Genomic DNA, 17,451 nt, shown 5'->3' with positions numbered 1-17,451 from the left:
GTATATTGTTTTATTAAGCGCTCAATACTGTTGTTCGACCATTATTCGGCGAACTAGTTTAATAACAGCTAACGATTATTTGTTGGGAGCACAAAATAGAAATTGATGCATTACTCGCCAACCATATCATCTTCGTTCAAGAGTGAGGTGATTGTTTATCGTATTAGTCTATTTGTTTGAAGGAAGATCATCAGAAAGTATTTAAAATGATATTGCAGCGAAAGTTAAAAAAAGCTAATATCCTAAGTGATTCAATTTGATTACAAAAATTAAATTTATTGTGAATTTTTAGAAGCAAATCAATAAAAACGCATAACAAAGTATTAACTTTTAAGCTTCACATCTAAAATGTTACTTAATTCTACTAATTTAAAGTTTTATAACTGTATCCAGTACCAAATTATCCTATCTTTCAAACACAGACAGAGCTCAAAGCAAGAATAGTTCATTAGCTCTGAAAGATATTCTTACAACTCTCCCAAACGGTCTCTTCCAAGAATCATAGAGTAAAAGTGAATTCAAATGTTCATTGACCAACATAGTTTGTATGCCGGCAACGCTGATTTCAGGTGCATTTGCCGCACCAGTTTTTTTCTTTCCCACAGTTTGACAGATTTTCTTCTGTTTCGCTTTCGCACACAGGTTCGTTCATTGATCGCCATTTTGAAATCTTCATGCAAATTAAGACAACACGGCAGTATTATTATGCACTAGCACACAGAGAGAGAGAGCAGGTATCACGACGATGTGTACGCGTAGCTTTCCAATGTGTATTACTCGTTGTATCGGAATGTTGTATACAAAAGTCCCCGTCTAAATCTACCAACATCAAAACATCATCGAACAAAATGTGAACAATATTCACTAAACCAAATTTGTTTTGGAAACTACCACCAATGGAATACACACATGTTGTGAGAATTCGTAATACGAGAATGAACCGAAGTAAAATACAGTACGATATGAACTTCAAAACGGTAAAGATAGTGACGAGGCGTAAGCGAGAGCACTACTAATGAAGCGAACGAAAAAAACATGCAGTCGTCGTGTACAGCTGCTCGATGACACGGCACGAGACCGTATTGCGTCGTGGCGAGTATGTGTATCCGTTCCTCCTTATATCATCTCACACAGAAATCAATCATTCATTCATGGCACGATATACGATATCGGTCTTTGTCGGGTGTGGAGTAACATGCCGGTTTACGAGCGACAACCAAAATCTTTCATGGTGTGAGTGTGTTTCGTGTTCATTCAATTTCATTTCTTCGTGATGATGTTTACATTTTTTTCTCCGAATGTCAAATTCATGTGGTGCTGGTTTCAAATAGGGTGACCGATAACTCTCACGAATTATGTAGCATCGGAAATATTTCATACCGCAGTGTCACATGTCGGCGCAATTGAGATGCAAGCAGAGATGCCAGGTTTGAGGACATGAAGTCATTCTGAAACCATCAAGACCGTCCTAATTGAACTTTTTTTCGTCAGTGAAGATAACCTATACATTGAAGAACTTTTCGTTATGGTATATAGCAAAAAGTATTCTTTTGGAAACATTCTTTGTCACAACATACCATGTCCCACTGTCGGTTCATGTGAGCTTTGGTAAAACTCAGACGTCTTCCGATGTGAGATGGTGTAAGATGAGCTTGAACCTTCTAAACCCTCTTTTTGTGATGATTTTTTTTACCAAAACTTGACAAATTGTCACCCGAGTAACATTTAAATTGAAATATTGCTTTATTTGCATAAGCGATTTTGTGGTATTCGAAGCTGTTCTAGATATTTCCCGCTTGTCCCGGTCTGAGAGCTTCGATTTACGTAGAGCTCTCTCCTTCTTACCGTATCCTTGAGGATTCGTCAAATAATTGAGCACTACTTGATGGAATCATCCAATCCGACGAGAAATTTCTCTGATACCAACATTTTATTGGTGGAATGCATCGATTTGTCTTTCTTTTCTCTCCGAGAGCACTTTTCCCTTCGGCATTTTTCATTTCTATTGATCAAAACAACTAAAACAACGTGTTGTGGTAATTTGGATTTTAAAATTTTTTGGGCACCACTCTAGTGCTCGCAACACAACTTAATTTGTATTGGGTACTATTGTGCGTATTTCTGGGGCAATGATCAAACGAAATAAAGGCAGTTGAATTTGTATAGCCGAGCTAAGCGTTCTTTTTTTTATTACTATCCGAGATTTATCTCCTACAATACTACAATACAGGATTAGCACTAACGCGTGGTACGGATTGAGATTTTTTTTATTGTGGAAGCCAAGAATTCTTTCGGTCGGTCACAGGGGTGCGACGAGACAGTTTAGATGAACTTTTGAAGAAGGATCCACGATATGATCAAACGAAATAAAGGCAGTTGAATTTGTATAGCCGAGCTAAGCGTTTCTTTTTCATTACTATCCGAGATTTATCTCCTACAATCGGAAAAATGTAACTGGTCCTGACACTTGGAAAACATAAAACCTTTGGTTTACACTCAGCGCTTGCACACACACACACAAATGAAAATCGTGCAATGTATGGTAGTCACCAATACCCTGGAATATAAGTTGAAGCATTGTTTATTTATAATTGCGCAAAGCAGCAAGATCATCACCTGGTCTTATAGAAGTTGGACAGAGTGGATGAAAAAATATGGATGTTCGACAGGGCAGCACCCTCAGGCAATCAGTCTTTTTTATTGATGAATACAGAGTACTCAGGGTGGGCGTGAAGTTTAAAAAATCTTATAAATACGAAACAGATCTCATTCAATTTTGACTATTAACATGAATGTTTTACTTTAAAAAATACTTAACGTGTCCACGTGGACATTATCTAAACCCTCTCTTCTCTCACCGTGGACATTATCGTAACCTCTACCCCCCCCCCTCCTAATGTTTGAAAAAACGACAGAATGACCCCCAGACAAAAGTCTCCGTTGATTACTAAGAACAAAAGTAAAAAAGTGACACTGATAAAAAAAAATGAACGAATCACACTGAGACAAAAGCCCTTCTTCTTTTGACGATATTTTCGGCCAATAGTTAGAATTTTATGAAAATAATATCTCAAAAATTCACATACGTTATCACACTGAAATGTCTTCACATATTTCATAATGTCTCGAAAATGTCTTCACAGTAAGTCAAATGTCTGGATTTACATAAGAATTTACAGAAGAAGGCATAGTATTTTTCAACCAGGAATTTTGGTGGATGTTCGTGCATGATTTGGGAGGGATTCTGTGCAACCGGAAGCCTCAAGACAGCTTTCATATCATTCAAGGATTACATGTTCTGGAATCCTCTCACCTACCGTTTTTTGCATGGATATCAACACAAAAAATTCACATTCGAGCAAAACAATGCTACTATTCATACCAGCAAGGAAATTAAGCAATGGATTAAAGGCCAAAAACTTAATGTTTTCGACTGGTCGGCTCACTCTTCAAATTTGAATCCTGTCAAAATCTTAAAGGGATCCTTGTACGCAGAATCTACACTGAGGGAAAACGGTATAGCACGATTGGAGAGCTCAAGGTCGCAATTTCAGAAACATGGAAAAAAAACGAGAAATTCGTTCAGCAGTATTTGGTAAATAGTATTCCAACACGAATTTCCACGCTTGGGGTGTCTATAGTTATGCTTTTTCTGTCCACGCGGTATGTGGACTAGCCCCTGATTAACCTAGATCTTTAAAACGACCACTTCTCAAGTCGAAGTTTTTTCCGTTACATATCGTTCCAATAATTAATTTAATGAATATGGTTTGGGTTACCACCAAAACTGAAATAAACAAATCGAGTTTGTGGCTTTTTTATGGAAAAACTTGGGGTGATTCATGTAATCAACGGTTTAGTAAGCCAATTACCATTTCCAAACTCCTAAAATTTAGTTGGCAGATGCTCAATATATTCTTTATTCGTATTTAACATGCCTGTTTTTTGATGGGGAACTTCCTGCGACTTGTTTTCTTGTCGATATTGTTCAGCCCAAATATTAAATAAAAAATATCCCCAAAACTAACTATAAAAAATAACCATAAGCCCCCGATTATTTTATAGTTTACAGTTTACAATTCTTCCACAAGTGCAATTCTTTTACAAGGGTGTATATATGTGACCATTGTATTTAGTGAATAACTCTACGAAAGCCAAACATATGTATTTTTTTTTTGCTCGTATGCAACGAATTGCAACGAATAATATATGAATCCGCTCAATTCGGTTACAAAAAAGGCTAAAATCAAAAAAGAATAGTACGATAATGATCTTATGTATTATATTCAATAAACATCCCACGTCACTAACAATAATTTATACATTTCATGAACAATATTCTAGAATAGAAAAAAAGACGGGTGGATAATGTCGGGGATATAACCGGAGAGACGTAGGACTACACCAAGGGAAGTCCATTATTCGAATATCATGGAGCACAGATCTCAGATCAAGTACAAAATTACAGAAAAAAATCAAAGGATAAAATAAAACCTCAGCACTCAGCAAACACTCAAACGTTTAGATTCAAATACGAAAAAATCAAAATCTGTCGTGCAAATGTCGTGCGGTGCAAATGTTGTAGTAGTTATTGTTCAGCCGGCAACGAACACACAGTTGATGGTAAGCATATCGTAATAGGAATTTACCGTCTGGTATCGTGATATAATTGGGCTTTGCACTCCTCATGAATAACTGTTCTACTAGTCAAGTCCTTCATTTGATACCCATATTTGTTTCACAGGACGCTACAACATATTGATGGGGTTTAGAAAAAATATGCAATCCGCCATTTTGTGGTGGAGGCCATTTTGGATTTTCATTTTTCATAGAACACAGTCTACTAGTCAATCTCTGATACCCATATTGATGGGGCTTTGAGGAAATATGTATTCCGCCATTTTGTAGCGGTCGCCATCTTGGATTTTGAAGATTATGAAATACGTGGTTTTATAATGACTGCAGAGATAAAGGTGTGTTCCAAATTTCAAATCAACCGATCTACAGGAAAGGGGTCAAATTTCAATTAATGTGGTACTGCGCCATAGACAAAGATGTTACATACAAACATACAAATATGTCACAGGTAAATAAAACCGTTTTAAAACTCTAGCATTCTATCAAATCGAGCGCTATTAGCCACTCATTCACCCGGCGCGACGCTTCCACCGCTTTTAACACACTTCGATAGGCTCTCCTGCTCCACATCCCATTGAAACTCCTGTCTCTCCCTCTTGCGGTATCGCACCGCATACATCCCCGGCAAATGTAGCGATATCTCTTTTGCTGACAATCAATTTCAAGATATCGCCATCCTGCTTGGCGTCCGATGATAGAATGTGGCCAAGCCCCACCATCGCTCACTTTATATAGCCATATAGTTAACGTTGTAGCGACCGCCTATATTTATTTATAAATCTTTTTTGTCTCCCTCCTTCACCTTGTCCATACGTTTCGCTCGTACCCGTGGTTGCTTGTAATAAATAGCTGTTTGCTGCGGGAGCGCAAAGTGTATGGGAAAGTAAAAAATTCTTTCTTCCAATTTTTCATCAATTTGAACTTTATATGAACTGAAAACCCGTAATTTGTAGCATATAAACAATTTCTGAGGATATTTACTATCAATGTGTTTATTTGCAACCAAAATCCATTCATTAATTGAGGAGGTATTAGCGTTCAAAAACTGAACACTTTTTCACACCGAAATATTGAAATGGGCTCCTATATTGAAAGGTTAGACGTAGTCCAACGTCAAAAGAAAAGTTACTCCTATACTCGCGTCGGTGTGTCAGACCGAAAGTGTTAAAAACGTGACACGACCCCTTCGTATCAACACGTGCGATATGCTAACCGATGACGAACGACGAATAACAAAGCTAGAGAGAATCGCAAAGTCGCAGAGTTGATGTTTTCTGAAAAATGAACGAATTATTAATGAAATATTAATAATTCGTTCATTTTGCGGCATTTTTATTTATGAAAAAACACCTTTTTTTCATAACTCGATTAATCGATTAACGATGAAACGTTGATACGATATATTTCCGAACTCGAAAAATTCAAACAAAAAATTTATCACTTAAAAAAACGAGCTTGTAAATAAAATTACGGGTCCACTCGAAGTTTTACAAAAAAGTACAAGTTGAAACTAATAATTTGCTGTTGTATTTTGTTTATGCAATATTCATTTGTAATATCTAATATGTAACACTAATAATATTAGTGTAAACAACTTGTAATATTAGACTTGTAGATTTGTACTTCTAGATTCATTTTGCAACAGGAATTTATAAGTTACAGGTTACAAGACTAATATTTTTAGTGAATATTGATTATGCAACAGGGCCTGAGTAGTGCCTCGGCATGTCGTATTAAATGTATATTACTGTATATTGTTCAATGTGTTGCACGTGCACAGAGGAAATATTTCAGGATCATCGGCTATCCGTGCAACTTTCTACTAATCTGTCGCGTGCCACACGTGATTGCGTAAACGTCAACTTAATGAGAAAGACTTCTAGAATGTAGTTCAGTGTATTGATTTTTCAGGATCTAAATGCAATATTTTTCTGATTATGAAATAATGTGTTAAAAATAAGCGATTCTAGTTCAAAGTTCGACTGAGACTCCTCTTAAAAATGTCATTTTTTCAAAGCAAATTGGTGATCGCCGCTAGCGTGGGCGCAACTCTCACGGGAGGCGCAGTTTTACTCAAGTAAGTACCGGTATCCGAATCTGATCGTTTATCATATCCTTGTTGTACGAAGTATGTATTCTCGATTTTTCTTAGAGATTATATGCAAGGTGCACGCTTTGAGCGGAAGGATGTTCGGGCGGATGGAAAGGTGGCTATCGTTACTGGTTCCAATACGGGCATTGGGAAGGAAACCGCCATGGGGTTGGCGAGGCGCGGTGCTTCCGTCTACATGGCTTGTAGGGATTTGAAAAAGTGCGAGGAGGCTCGGGAGGACATAGTGCTGGAAACTAGAAACCCGAATGTGTACTGCCGTGAATGCGATCTGGCCTCGCTGCAGTCGGTGAGAAAGTTTGTGCAGCAGTAAGTATGATACTGATTAAAACATCCGTGAGGGTTGATGAACTAAAATGATCAAAAGCTTAATTCTAAATTATAAAACGAGTAGTTCCTACTTTCCCATTAATTTACTGAAATCAATACAGATTGGGCTTTTGTAATCCATCTTAAGTTGTTATTTCTGGGACATATTCAATTTAACTGTTTCTTGAATCATAATTTTATATCGGTTGGCAGCATTTTTACCACATTGCTAATTGGCATTTTTAGCAAACAGCGAAAAACAAGTTGTTAATTGATCTGATGATCAAGCGTTCATAGTTCAATTGTTCCTACTGGAATTTCTATCAATTTTCGAAATGGTTCAAATATTGCTTGTACCTACTGAATATCGATCGGAATGCGAATTTCATCTCCCAAAATATTTTCATATACAAACAATGATCCACAGGCTAAGCGATTTGATTTATTTTCTATATTGTGGTATTCCATCAATCAACACGAATTTTCGAAGAAGTTTTCAATTTCATATTTTTGATTTATGGTGTCATTCGTTTTATCGAAATGGTGTATTAGGAAAAATTATAGATTATAGTTTTGCGGTTCTGGGAAAAATACACACGTGAAAAAACTTTTTTTTTGACAAAAATATAAAATAAAAATGAAGTTTTAGAATGGAATATCTCAAAAACTCCAATTTTTTAAAATCTAAATTTTTGACACAATAAAGCTCATATTGTCTCTCATAACTAGAAGAAGTTTGGTCCTGGGCAAATAAAACATAATTTTTTATGATGTTTTGAAGTTTGCACTTTTTTTTTAATTTGCACCAAAACCAATTTTTTAACAGCGGATATGTTGTAGAGATGGGCAAAACGGTTCATCTCAGTGAGCGGCTCAGAGCCGTGCGTTCAATGAAAAGAGCCGGCTCATTTGAGCGGCTCAACGGTTCTTTTCAAGAAATGGTTTATTCGGATATGTAAAGAATGGAAGACATAAAAAATAAAGTTTAAAACAGTAATCAGTGATAGTATAGTGTAGTAAAAATATTACTTTACTGAAGGTTTTCTCTGATATGTTTCCATCACAATAATCTTTTTTATTTTTTTTTATTTATAAACATTATCTTTTGAATGTTATCTGATGAAAGTCTATTACATCTTTCACTGCAAACCTGTCCTGCTTTCGGAAAAACTCGCTCACATGGTACTAAAGTCACCGGAATACATAATATTTTCAAAAAAAAGTAGAGCCGCGGAGAGATAAATTTCCTTTCATTCCACCAAAGCTAAGGGTCGCTTATTCTCAGCAAATGTGGTTCCACTAAATATTTATCTATAATAGATTGCAACAGCTTTTGGATCATGTGGGGATCGAAGATTGCCAACCAATGCATCAAACTCCTCCCATACAGATGACCGCGCTTCACCACCAACGATTTGTAGTAGTTTCGTAGGCGTGTATTCTATGGATGTCATTTTTAGCGTCCTTATCAACGACTAATGTGCACAGTTGTACTTTCTGTTATCCCCTTGCTGCTTGAAGCGAGGATCTAGCAGTATTGGTTAGGCTACTAATTCGCCTGACTTAAGATTTATAAAATACATTACCAGCTCCGAAATCAATTCATTACAGAGCTTTTTTAAAATCACTAGAACTGATTGCTATTGATCCATATAATGTTGGTCATGTCGAATTATCAGTCGGGAGAGTATATCAGTTTTCGATAACGACACAGTTTTCTCCCCGCTTTACATCCCAAAATTTTTAAAACGTTTGAAATGTAACTTGCACTTTACATAAATAACTGTGTTCTACTAGTCAAGCCCTTTCATTTGATACTCATATTGATGGGGTTTTGGACGAAATTTGTTTGTGTGCCATTTTGTAACCGCCGCCATTTTGGATTTCCTTTTTACATGAAAACTGTATGCTACTAGTCAAGCCCTTTCAATTGATACCCGTGTTTATGGGGTTTCGACAAAAATACGTAATCCGCCAAAATTTACAACCATACACACAGGTAAAAAAACCGCTTGAAAATAAGCATGGGAAACATATTTCTTCCGCACTGCCGCAGGCCACGGTGCGTCAGAACGAGCGTATGATTCACGGTTCCAATAAGCCGGCTCTTAAAAGAAACACAGTTCTTCTTTGAACCGTGGTTCTCAAATGAACGGCTCTTCAATGAACCGCGGTTCAAAAAAGAGCCTCGGCTCATAAAAGAACCGTGGGTCTTTTCTGAACCGTGGTTCATTCAAGAGCCGTTCACTTGAGAGCCGCGGCTCATTTTGAAAGAACCGTGGATCGTACGCTCTTTCTGACGAACCGGCTCAAATGAGCGGCTCGTGAGCGCTCGCCCATCTCTAATATGTTGTTTTGAATCGTAACGCTGTTCTAAACATTTTCGATGAGTTATACTCATTGATCAAACACACCATTTCGGAAATTCAATATTTTTTAGGCGGACTCGATTATATACAGTCTCCGATTTCTTTTCACTGTATATAATCGAATCCTGTATATGCGTACGGAACACACTTCTTTAGTTAATCCCCCATTCTACCCTCTAGAGAATTCAGGCTGGAGAATTCTGGATTCATCAAGGAGATGGATGTCAGATTAGTCTGAATATGACGCACGGCAACTCCGTAGACTAAAACAGTAATAAGAGGCAGATAAAGACAGAAAAAGGCGTAGACAAAATCGCCGATACAACAACAATAATAATAATAACAGATACAACGACAACGGTAACCATGGCAGCAGGTACAGGAACAATCGTAGTAATAACATCGATAATAACAACAACAGGAGCAATCACAATAACCATAACAATAACAACAACAACCACAGGAAGAGCAATCGAAACCCATCAATACCCATCCATCAATAGTAGAAACAACATCAATAAAGGAGGTATACTTGGGAACATGGCCAAAATGGAAACACCCAGCTTCCAATGGGCAGAGAGGTTTTGGCGGCAGCGAAGTATCAATTCTCTGGATCCCGGCTAGCTATCGACCTATACAATTTCAAAGAGGTGAAATTCTTAACCCGTACATGACAGTCAACGTACGACATTGCGTTCAAGCGCACAGGTTCTGACTTCGTGCATTACTTTGGAAGACTCTAACCCGGAATTGACGAACCCCTTGACGGATGACAACTAGCCACTTCCTGGCGTAAGTGTTTTTGTGCGTTTTTTTTGGGCGATTTTTTTGTGCAGTTTTCTGTTCTTGGGCGATTTTTTTGTGCGGTATATGAAAAGAAGCATATTTGACGAAGTTATCGTCCATTTAGTTTTTTTCGATGGTTTATATGCATTTTAGTGCGAAAACCTGTGAAATCATTCCCCTCCTCCCATCAAATGCTCTAAGTTTTTCTAAGTTTTTGCATGACATGATATCTAGCAGCATCACGTTTCGGCATGCAACTAAAAGCCCAAAACAGCCACGTGCAACCGAAGAGGCAAACTGTCCCATCGCAAAGCAGGGAAACTTTTTTTTATGCGGTCCCTATCTACCGCACAAAAAACATTTTTTTTCAAAATGTGTACCGAACACGGTTTTTTAAAGCTACTGGTGAAGTTTTGCACGATTTTTTATGCGATTTTTATGCGGTCTCTATCCCCCGCACAAAAAGAGGTTTGCCTGTACTTGAGATCTTCTCTAGAGGAGGTGTTTTAATTATGATGTCCAAGAAGATAATGTGAGTACATCAGAATAATACAGAATGCAGTTGAAATTTTGATATACAGGTCGGACTCGATTATATATAGTCGACCATTTTTTTTTCAACAGTTATTTTCAAATCCTATACATAATCGAATCTCAAGAAAACAATTTTTTCATGAATGTCAAACATTAATAGAAAACTAGTTTTTTTGTGATTCGATTATGTATTGGATTCGAAAATTAACGTTGAAAGTGAAATTGCGATTATATATAATCGAGTCCGATCTGTACTGTCAAAATTCAATCGCATGAAAAGTCCAAATGAAGTTTGCGATTATACTCCGATGGTTTGATTTAATTATTTAAACGGAAACTGGTGAACAACATCGGTGAGAAATAGAATCTTCATATAAAACATCTGATGGATTTCAAATAATTTTCTAAAAGCAGAAAGTGATGCAGATTGTCGTCTTTAGACGGATATCAAAATTATGAAAAGAGAATTTCAAAACAGTATCTTGTGAATGCTTTGCAATGATAGACTCATTGTTTCCTTGTTTGAAACTTATTATCAGTTCAGTTCAGTTCTTTGTTTTTAAGAAACATTAAATTTTGCAGTACAATTGGCTCTTGAATCTATTATAACTTTTTTAATATTCTTTTATTCAAAGCATGTCTTCAAAACAATATCGTTGAAAATATCTATTACGTGAAAAGTAAAAAAATAATGACCTTATTATTTATAACTATCGTCCGTTATAACTATCATGCGAATGTTGAAATTGAAAAAAACTGCTCTACAATGTTGGAAAAACTCCTCGGTTATTATTCGATACTAAAAATATCAACAAATCAATATTATACATAAGCAACCATAATGATCGTCCGAGTCCAAATAGACAAATTTACGTCCTCTGGATACGTCAGGATTTCGTCTAAAAATGCTACTAAGCGTGCTTTTGCTAACATTTTGAATTTTGTCTTGTCTTGTTTAGGAAAGAAAAGATAAACAAACAGCAAACAGCAAACAAACAATTTACCCGCCTGGTGGCATTTTTAGAACGAAATCCTGACATGTCCAGAGGACGAAAATTTGTTTATTTGGATTCAACAAATGCGCTATGGGATGTAATTAAGCCCTAAAAATTTAGCTCCCATAGGCCCATTGAAACATGGTGAAAGGTATATTTCCGATTGTCCTTTTTTGTTTCTATTTTTAGGATTGGACTAACAGAGAGTTGCAACACCACAAAATGGCAATGGAGGCCACTGGCCAAATGTAATAGTATGAGAGAAACAATAATCAATAATCTCTTATTCGAAAGAACGATCATTATGCTTGATTATGTATAATATTGATTTGTTGATATTTTGAGTATAAAATAATAACTGTAAAGTTTTTCAAACATTGCAGAGCTCGTTTTTGTAATTCAAACATTCGCAATTAGTGGACAAGACTCGAATCCGGACGATAATTATAACGAATAAAGCCATTGTTTTTTTTTTCTTTTTACGTTATAAATATTTTCAACGATATTGTTTTGAAGAGTTATTGATCCATTTTGCGACGGAAGAATATTAAAAAAATAAAAATAAGTTTCAAACAAGGACAAAATGAGTCTATCATTGCAAAGCATTTACAAGATACTGTTTTTAAATTCTTCTCTAGTTCTTTTTCCATAATTTGGATATCCGTCTAAATAAAATCGGAATCACTTTCTGCTTTTGGTAAACTCTTTCCCATCAGATGTTTTATATGAAGATTATGCTTCTGATCGACGCTGCTGTCCAGTTTCTGTTTGAATAATTAAATCAAACCTCATGTCCCGTATATCAAACTACACGAGAATGGGAAGGATAAGAGGATTAAACTTCAGAATCCCATATGGGAGTAGCTCAGATTATACTGATCGTGAGGAAGATAAATTCGGGCTGGTTCTGAGATATAGAAGATATTCTTAACACTTTGGCGTCCGGCGACACCACAGTGGTTACGTACGAAAACTAGCGTCTGAAAGCCGGCGAAACCATAGTAGTTACGTGCGCATAGTATCTCAGTGGCCGGCGACAACACTTTAGTATCGTTTGCATTCTGTTCAAATAACCCGTTTTGGCGTTATAGTTTATTTTCTGAAACGATACCATTTTTGCATAAGCCCTTTTAAAAGAATAGTCGTGATTGCATTTAAAAACTAATGGCACCGTACCTAGTCCCGAACAAATTGGCACTAGGTTGGTTTCAGCTAAATCACAAATATGAATTTAAATAATTCTTCCAAAATTCGTGCTGATTGGTGTAATGCCTCATTTGTAATCTTTTGATCGAGTATTGCTAGTTGAATTGTATTGAATCAAACCTACTTTGATTGTTATCAATTTTTGTAATGGTTCAAGGATTGCTATATATATTCATAAAAAAATAACGATGTACGCGTTAAGCAATTCAAAATAATTTCTATATTGTATAATTCCTGCAAGGTTTAAGACCGAACGAACTCGGCTGGACATCCTGGTCAACAATGCGGGCGTCATGCGCTGCCCTCGGACGCTCACAAAAGAAGGAATGGAACTGCAGCTGGGCGTGAACCATATGTCACACTTCCTGTTAACGAATTTACTGCTCGATACGCTCAAACAGTCAGCTCCCAGCCGAATAGTGGTCGTGTCCAGTCTGGCGCACACTCGTGGAACAATCAACGTGAAAGATTTGAACAGTGAGAAAAACTACGATCCCGCTACTGCCTACGAGCAGAGCAAGCTGGCAAATGTGCTTTTCACCAGGGAGCTTGCCAAACGTTTGGAGGGGACGGGAGTCACCGTCAATGCGCTGCATCCCGGTGTTGTGGATACGGAACTGATGCGACACATGGGTTTATTCAACATTTGGTTCTCGAGTATCCTCATCAAACCCTTTGTGTGGCCGTTCCTGAAATCACCAATTTACGGCGCGCAAACCTCTCTGTATGCGGCTCTAGATCCAGATTTGGAAAAAGTGTCCGGTCAGTATTTCAGCGATTGTGCCCCGAAGGACGTCGCTGAGCAAGCCAAGGATGAACGGTTGGCCAAGTGGCTGTGGGCTACGAGCGAGAAGTGGACTGGCACACTGACAGGATCGGCTGCCGTTTCCTGACAGCGGATTATCCGGCGAAACAACAGCAAAGACATCATAATTTTTAGCGAACCAAATCTGCAGAAATGAAATCGAAACAGCATTTTATTTGTAACCGTCTCGAGTGGGTGGTTAATTTGGCGGTGATCATTAGTCCGGATGAGCGGACAAATTAAAAACCTAGAACATATACAAATATGGTCGTCGTTGGGGACTTGCTTGTGTCCCCACAGTAGTAGCTAGAACCGTAGTGGCGTAGTAGCTTTCGTATCATTTAACCACATTTTAGGTAACGAGTAGAAGGCGTCAATAAGAATGCGCTGCTTAATTTGCAACGCAAATCAGGCTCTTTTTCGAGGCGCGTTGAATGATGGCTAGAAAATCGTCCGTTGGCAGTTGGCGCGCAAAATCACACCGGATTATTCTAGTTTAGCATGCGCTTGAGTGGTTTGATACGAATAGAAAGAAAGAATTAGGAAATTAAACGATTCACGGTGACAGTTTGAATTTGGTTCAATAAAAAATGATTAATGGGCCTCGTAATGCTCATACAAGTTGATGTTTATTCTGGAAAACTTGAGTTTACTATTTTAACTTTTAGAACGGTGTTTTTTCGATGACCTTTCTTATGTTTTTTCAGGCAGTCACAGTAGAAGCTTGATGGCATTCCTATGGCATGGAATCTCCCAGCAAGTTTGGAACGCGGACGTGCAGAACTGGTTTTGGAGGTGCTCATTTTTCGGCCCCAGTCGTGTTTTGATGCAAATGTCTGGAAAATATATCACCCGCAAAATAGTATTATCGACAGATTTTAATTTTAAAGATTTTCGTTGTGTTTTTCCAGCTGCGATACAGATAAGGTTCGTCAAACACACACATATATAGAATGATTCACCCAATATCGGCGTCGACAGTTTATCCTATAATCTTTCCTATTGTCTCAATTCAGTATCCTGCCCATGTTTAGAGGAGACGCATCTTCTTTTGGTCCGCCGAGGCTATAATCTTTTAATCTTGTGATTAGAGATTGATTATTTTGTGCTGGAAAAACGCATGTCGCCGCGATTGCGTTATTGATAGACTGAAAGATGCCGACAACTTCGGGGGTTGGTTGAGTCACGCCAAAGAAGCCGCTTTATCATCGGGTTCATTTGGTGCGACATTATGATCGATATATCATGATTGGGTGAGTTCCGGATTCGCTTTTGTTGGCGATGTGGTAGACGGAGGAATGTGGATTTTACGTATAATCTTCACATTTCGAGTAATGTTTATTTTCCCATTTAAGTCTCACGAAGCATACGGGTTTGTTGTGTTGTATTACTATTCTTCCACTGAAACCTTATCCATCGCTTCTGCCCATAGTTTTGTAATGGAAAGGTAAAAACAAGTTTTGAAACGGAACAATAGAAATGCTCTTATATTTTCTTAAAAGATATTTCATCCGAGTGTCGGAAGTGGCAGCAATAGGTCTAGTATTTGACTATGAATTAGATAGTACTTTCTCTAAACGAGACATAAACACACGATGTTTAATTAATAGGAAAACCGGTAAGTTTCTTCGTTTTTTTTTTAAATTAATGCTTTATTCTGCAAAAATGGTTACAAATTTAATATTCAATGTGTTGCCCACTTTTTCCCATCTTTCTGGAAATTTGCGGAAATGATCGGCCGGTTTGTCGGCTAACCACGAATCGATCCAATTTTTGACTTCATCAAAATTGGAGAAGTGCTGGGCAACCAGGTCATGTTGCATCGATCGAAAAAGGTAATAATCGGACGAAGCAATGTCTGGAGAATACGGCGGATGGGATAGAACCTCTCATTTCAGCGTTTCCAAGTTTGTTTTGATCGGTTTCGCGACATGCGGCCGAGCATTGTCGTGCTGCAAAATAACTTTATCGTGTCTTTGCTCGTATTGTGGCCGTTTTTCCTTCAGTGCACGGCTCAAACGCATCAATTGTTGTCGTTAGAGGTCCCCCGTAATGGTTTCATTCGGTTTTAGCAGCTCATAGTACACCACACCCAGCTGGTCCCACCAAATAGACAGCATAACCTTCCGGTCGTGAATATTCCGGGCGGCCGTCGATATTGATGCATGGCCAGGGTATCCATACGTTGCCCGACGTTTAGGATTGTCATAATGGACCCACTTTTCTTCGCCAGTAGCGATTCGATGCAAAAAACCCTTTCTTTTATGCCGTTGGAGTAGTTGTTCGCACGTGAAAAAACGGCGCTCGACGTCTCGTGGCTTCAATTCATACGGCACCCAATGTCCTATCTTTCGGATCATTCCCATTGCTTTTAAACGATCGGATATGGTTTGCTGAGCTATACCAAATGTATCTGCAAGTTCTTGTTGCATTTGTGACGGATCTTGATCGAGTAAAGCCTCCAATTCTTCATCTTCAAACTTTTTTGGCGGTCCGGAACGTTCGTCGTCTTCCAAGTCAAAATTACCACTTTTAAACCGTGCAAACCACGTCTGACACGTTAGCTCAGTTGGAGCATGGTCACCATAAACTTCCACCAAAATGCGATGCTTTTTTCTTCATTTTATAGTAATGAAGTAACACTCCCCGCAAAAACACTTCCGTTGGTACGAAATTCGACACATTTGAAGTGGCAAAAAACTATGTTGTTTACGCTTCGACTTTTTGACATATACTGAAAAAGACGCGCAATGACAGTAGCTTTCCAACGAATGTCTGGAAATTTGATTCACTGGAATAATAAACAAACTTCTGTTGTAAAACCGAAGAAACTTACCGGTACGCCAACTATAATCCCGGCCATCTTTTGATCGAACAATTCAGAGATTCAAGAAAAACAAATTGAGATATTTATCATTCCAAACTTCAGGAGAAAATTTTAATATCAGGGGACTGTATTTCTTCCACTGAACGGCTTAAAATAGTTTTATCAGAATTTTAAACCAATATTAAATCCAACTTTGACGAGAACTGTCCACTGAAGCGGAAAACGTCAAGTAAGGATGCATCTTGGTGCAACTAATAACTTGAAAATCTTAGAAAATTGTCCAGGAAACTCTTCAACAAAGCAAAAATTACTTCTGACAGATTACAAAAATTGTCTTAAAGAATATAACAAAGAAATCCGTAAATCTAAGAAAAGGAATTGGAAGTTCATCTGCGAACAGGTAGAAAGTTTACATGTTGTAGCAAGACTTCATAAAGCCCTTTCAAAGGATTATACCAATAGACTTGGGAGTCTACAAAAGAGAAAATGGTCAATATACAACCGATTCCCAGGAAACACTTAGTATCATGATGGATACGCACTTCCCAAGCTCAATCCAAATGACTTCCGGACACGCAAAGGTCTTCAATACAGCTCAATCTTGTTCAATTGGAGACGAGAATAGAGCTAAATAAATGGATAGGGCGTCTTTATGAAGCTACGTGGTTGAATGGGCAATGGATTCCTTGAAGCTCTTTAAATCTCCACATTCCTAAATAGTAATTGGCAAGAGGTCCGGGTTATATTTATTCCCAAGGCTGGTAAACGTGACAGGATGACTCACAAAGTGTATATACCAATTAGTCTAACATCTGTCATCTTGAAAATGGTGGAAAAGATCATTAATCTCCATATCAAATCATCATATTTGA

The 17,451-nt window shown here is 37.7% G+C and overlaps 1 protein-coding gene across 1 annotated transcript; it reads left to right on the top strand.

The window, feature by feature from the left end:
- Nucleotides 1-6,483: 6,483 nt before the first annotated feature.
- Nucleotides 6,484-14,394, top strand: LOC129764631 (retinol dehydrogenase 13-like). Its single transcript, XM_055763898.1, has 3 exons — nucleotides 6,484-6,715; nucleotides 6,791-7,057; nucleotides 13,189-14,394. Exons 1-3 carry the CDS (start codon nucleotides 6,639-6,641, stop codon nucleotides 13,838-13,840), a joined length of 996 nt encoding a protein of 331 aa, XP_055619873.1. The 5' UTR covers nucleotides 6,484-6,638; the 3' UTR covers nucleotides 13,841-14,394.
- The last annotated feature ends 3,057 nt before the right edge of the window (nucleotides 14,395-17,451 follow it).

The sequence above is a fragment of the Toxorhynchites rutilus genome, chromosome 2 (genome assembly GCF_029784135.1).
Source record: "Toxorhynchites rutilus septentrionalis strain SRP chromosome 2, ASM2978413v1, whole genome shotgun sequence".
Taxonomy (NCBI): Eukaryota; Metazoa; Arthropoda; class Insecta; order Diptera; family Culicidae; genus Toxorhynchites; species Toxorhynchites rutilus.
The sequence above is the reverse complement of the archived record's forward strand: the minus strand, read 5'-3'. Positions and strand labels throughout refer to the sequence as shown.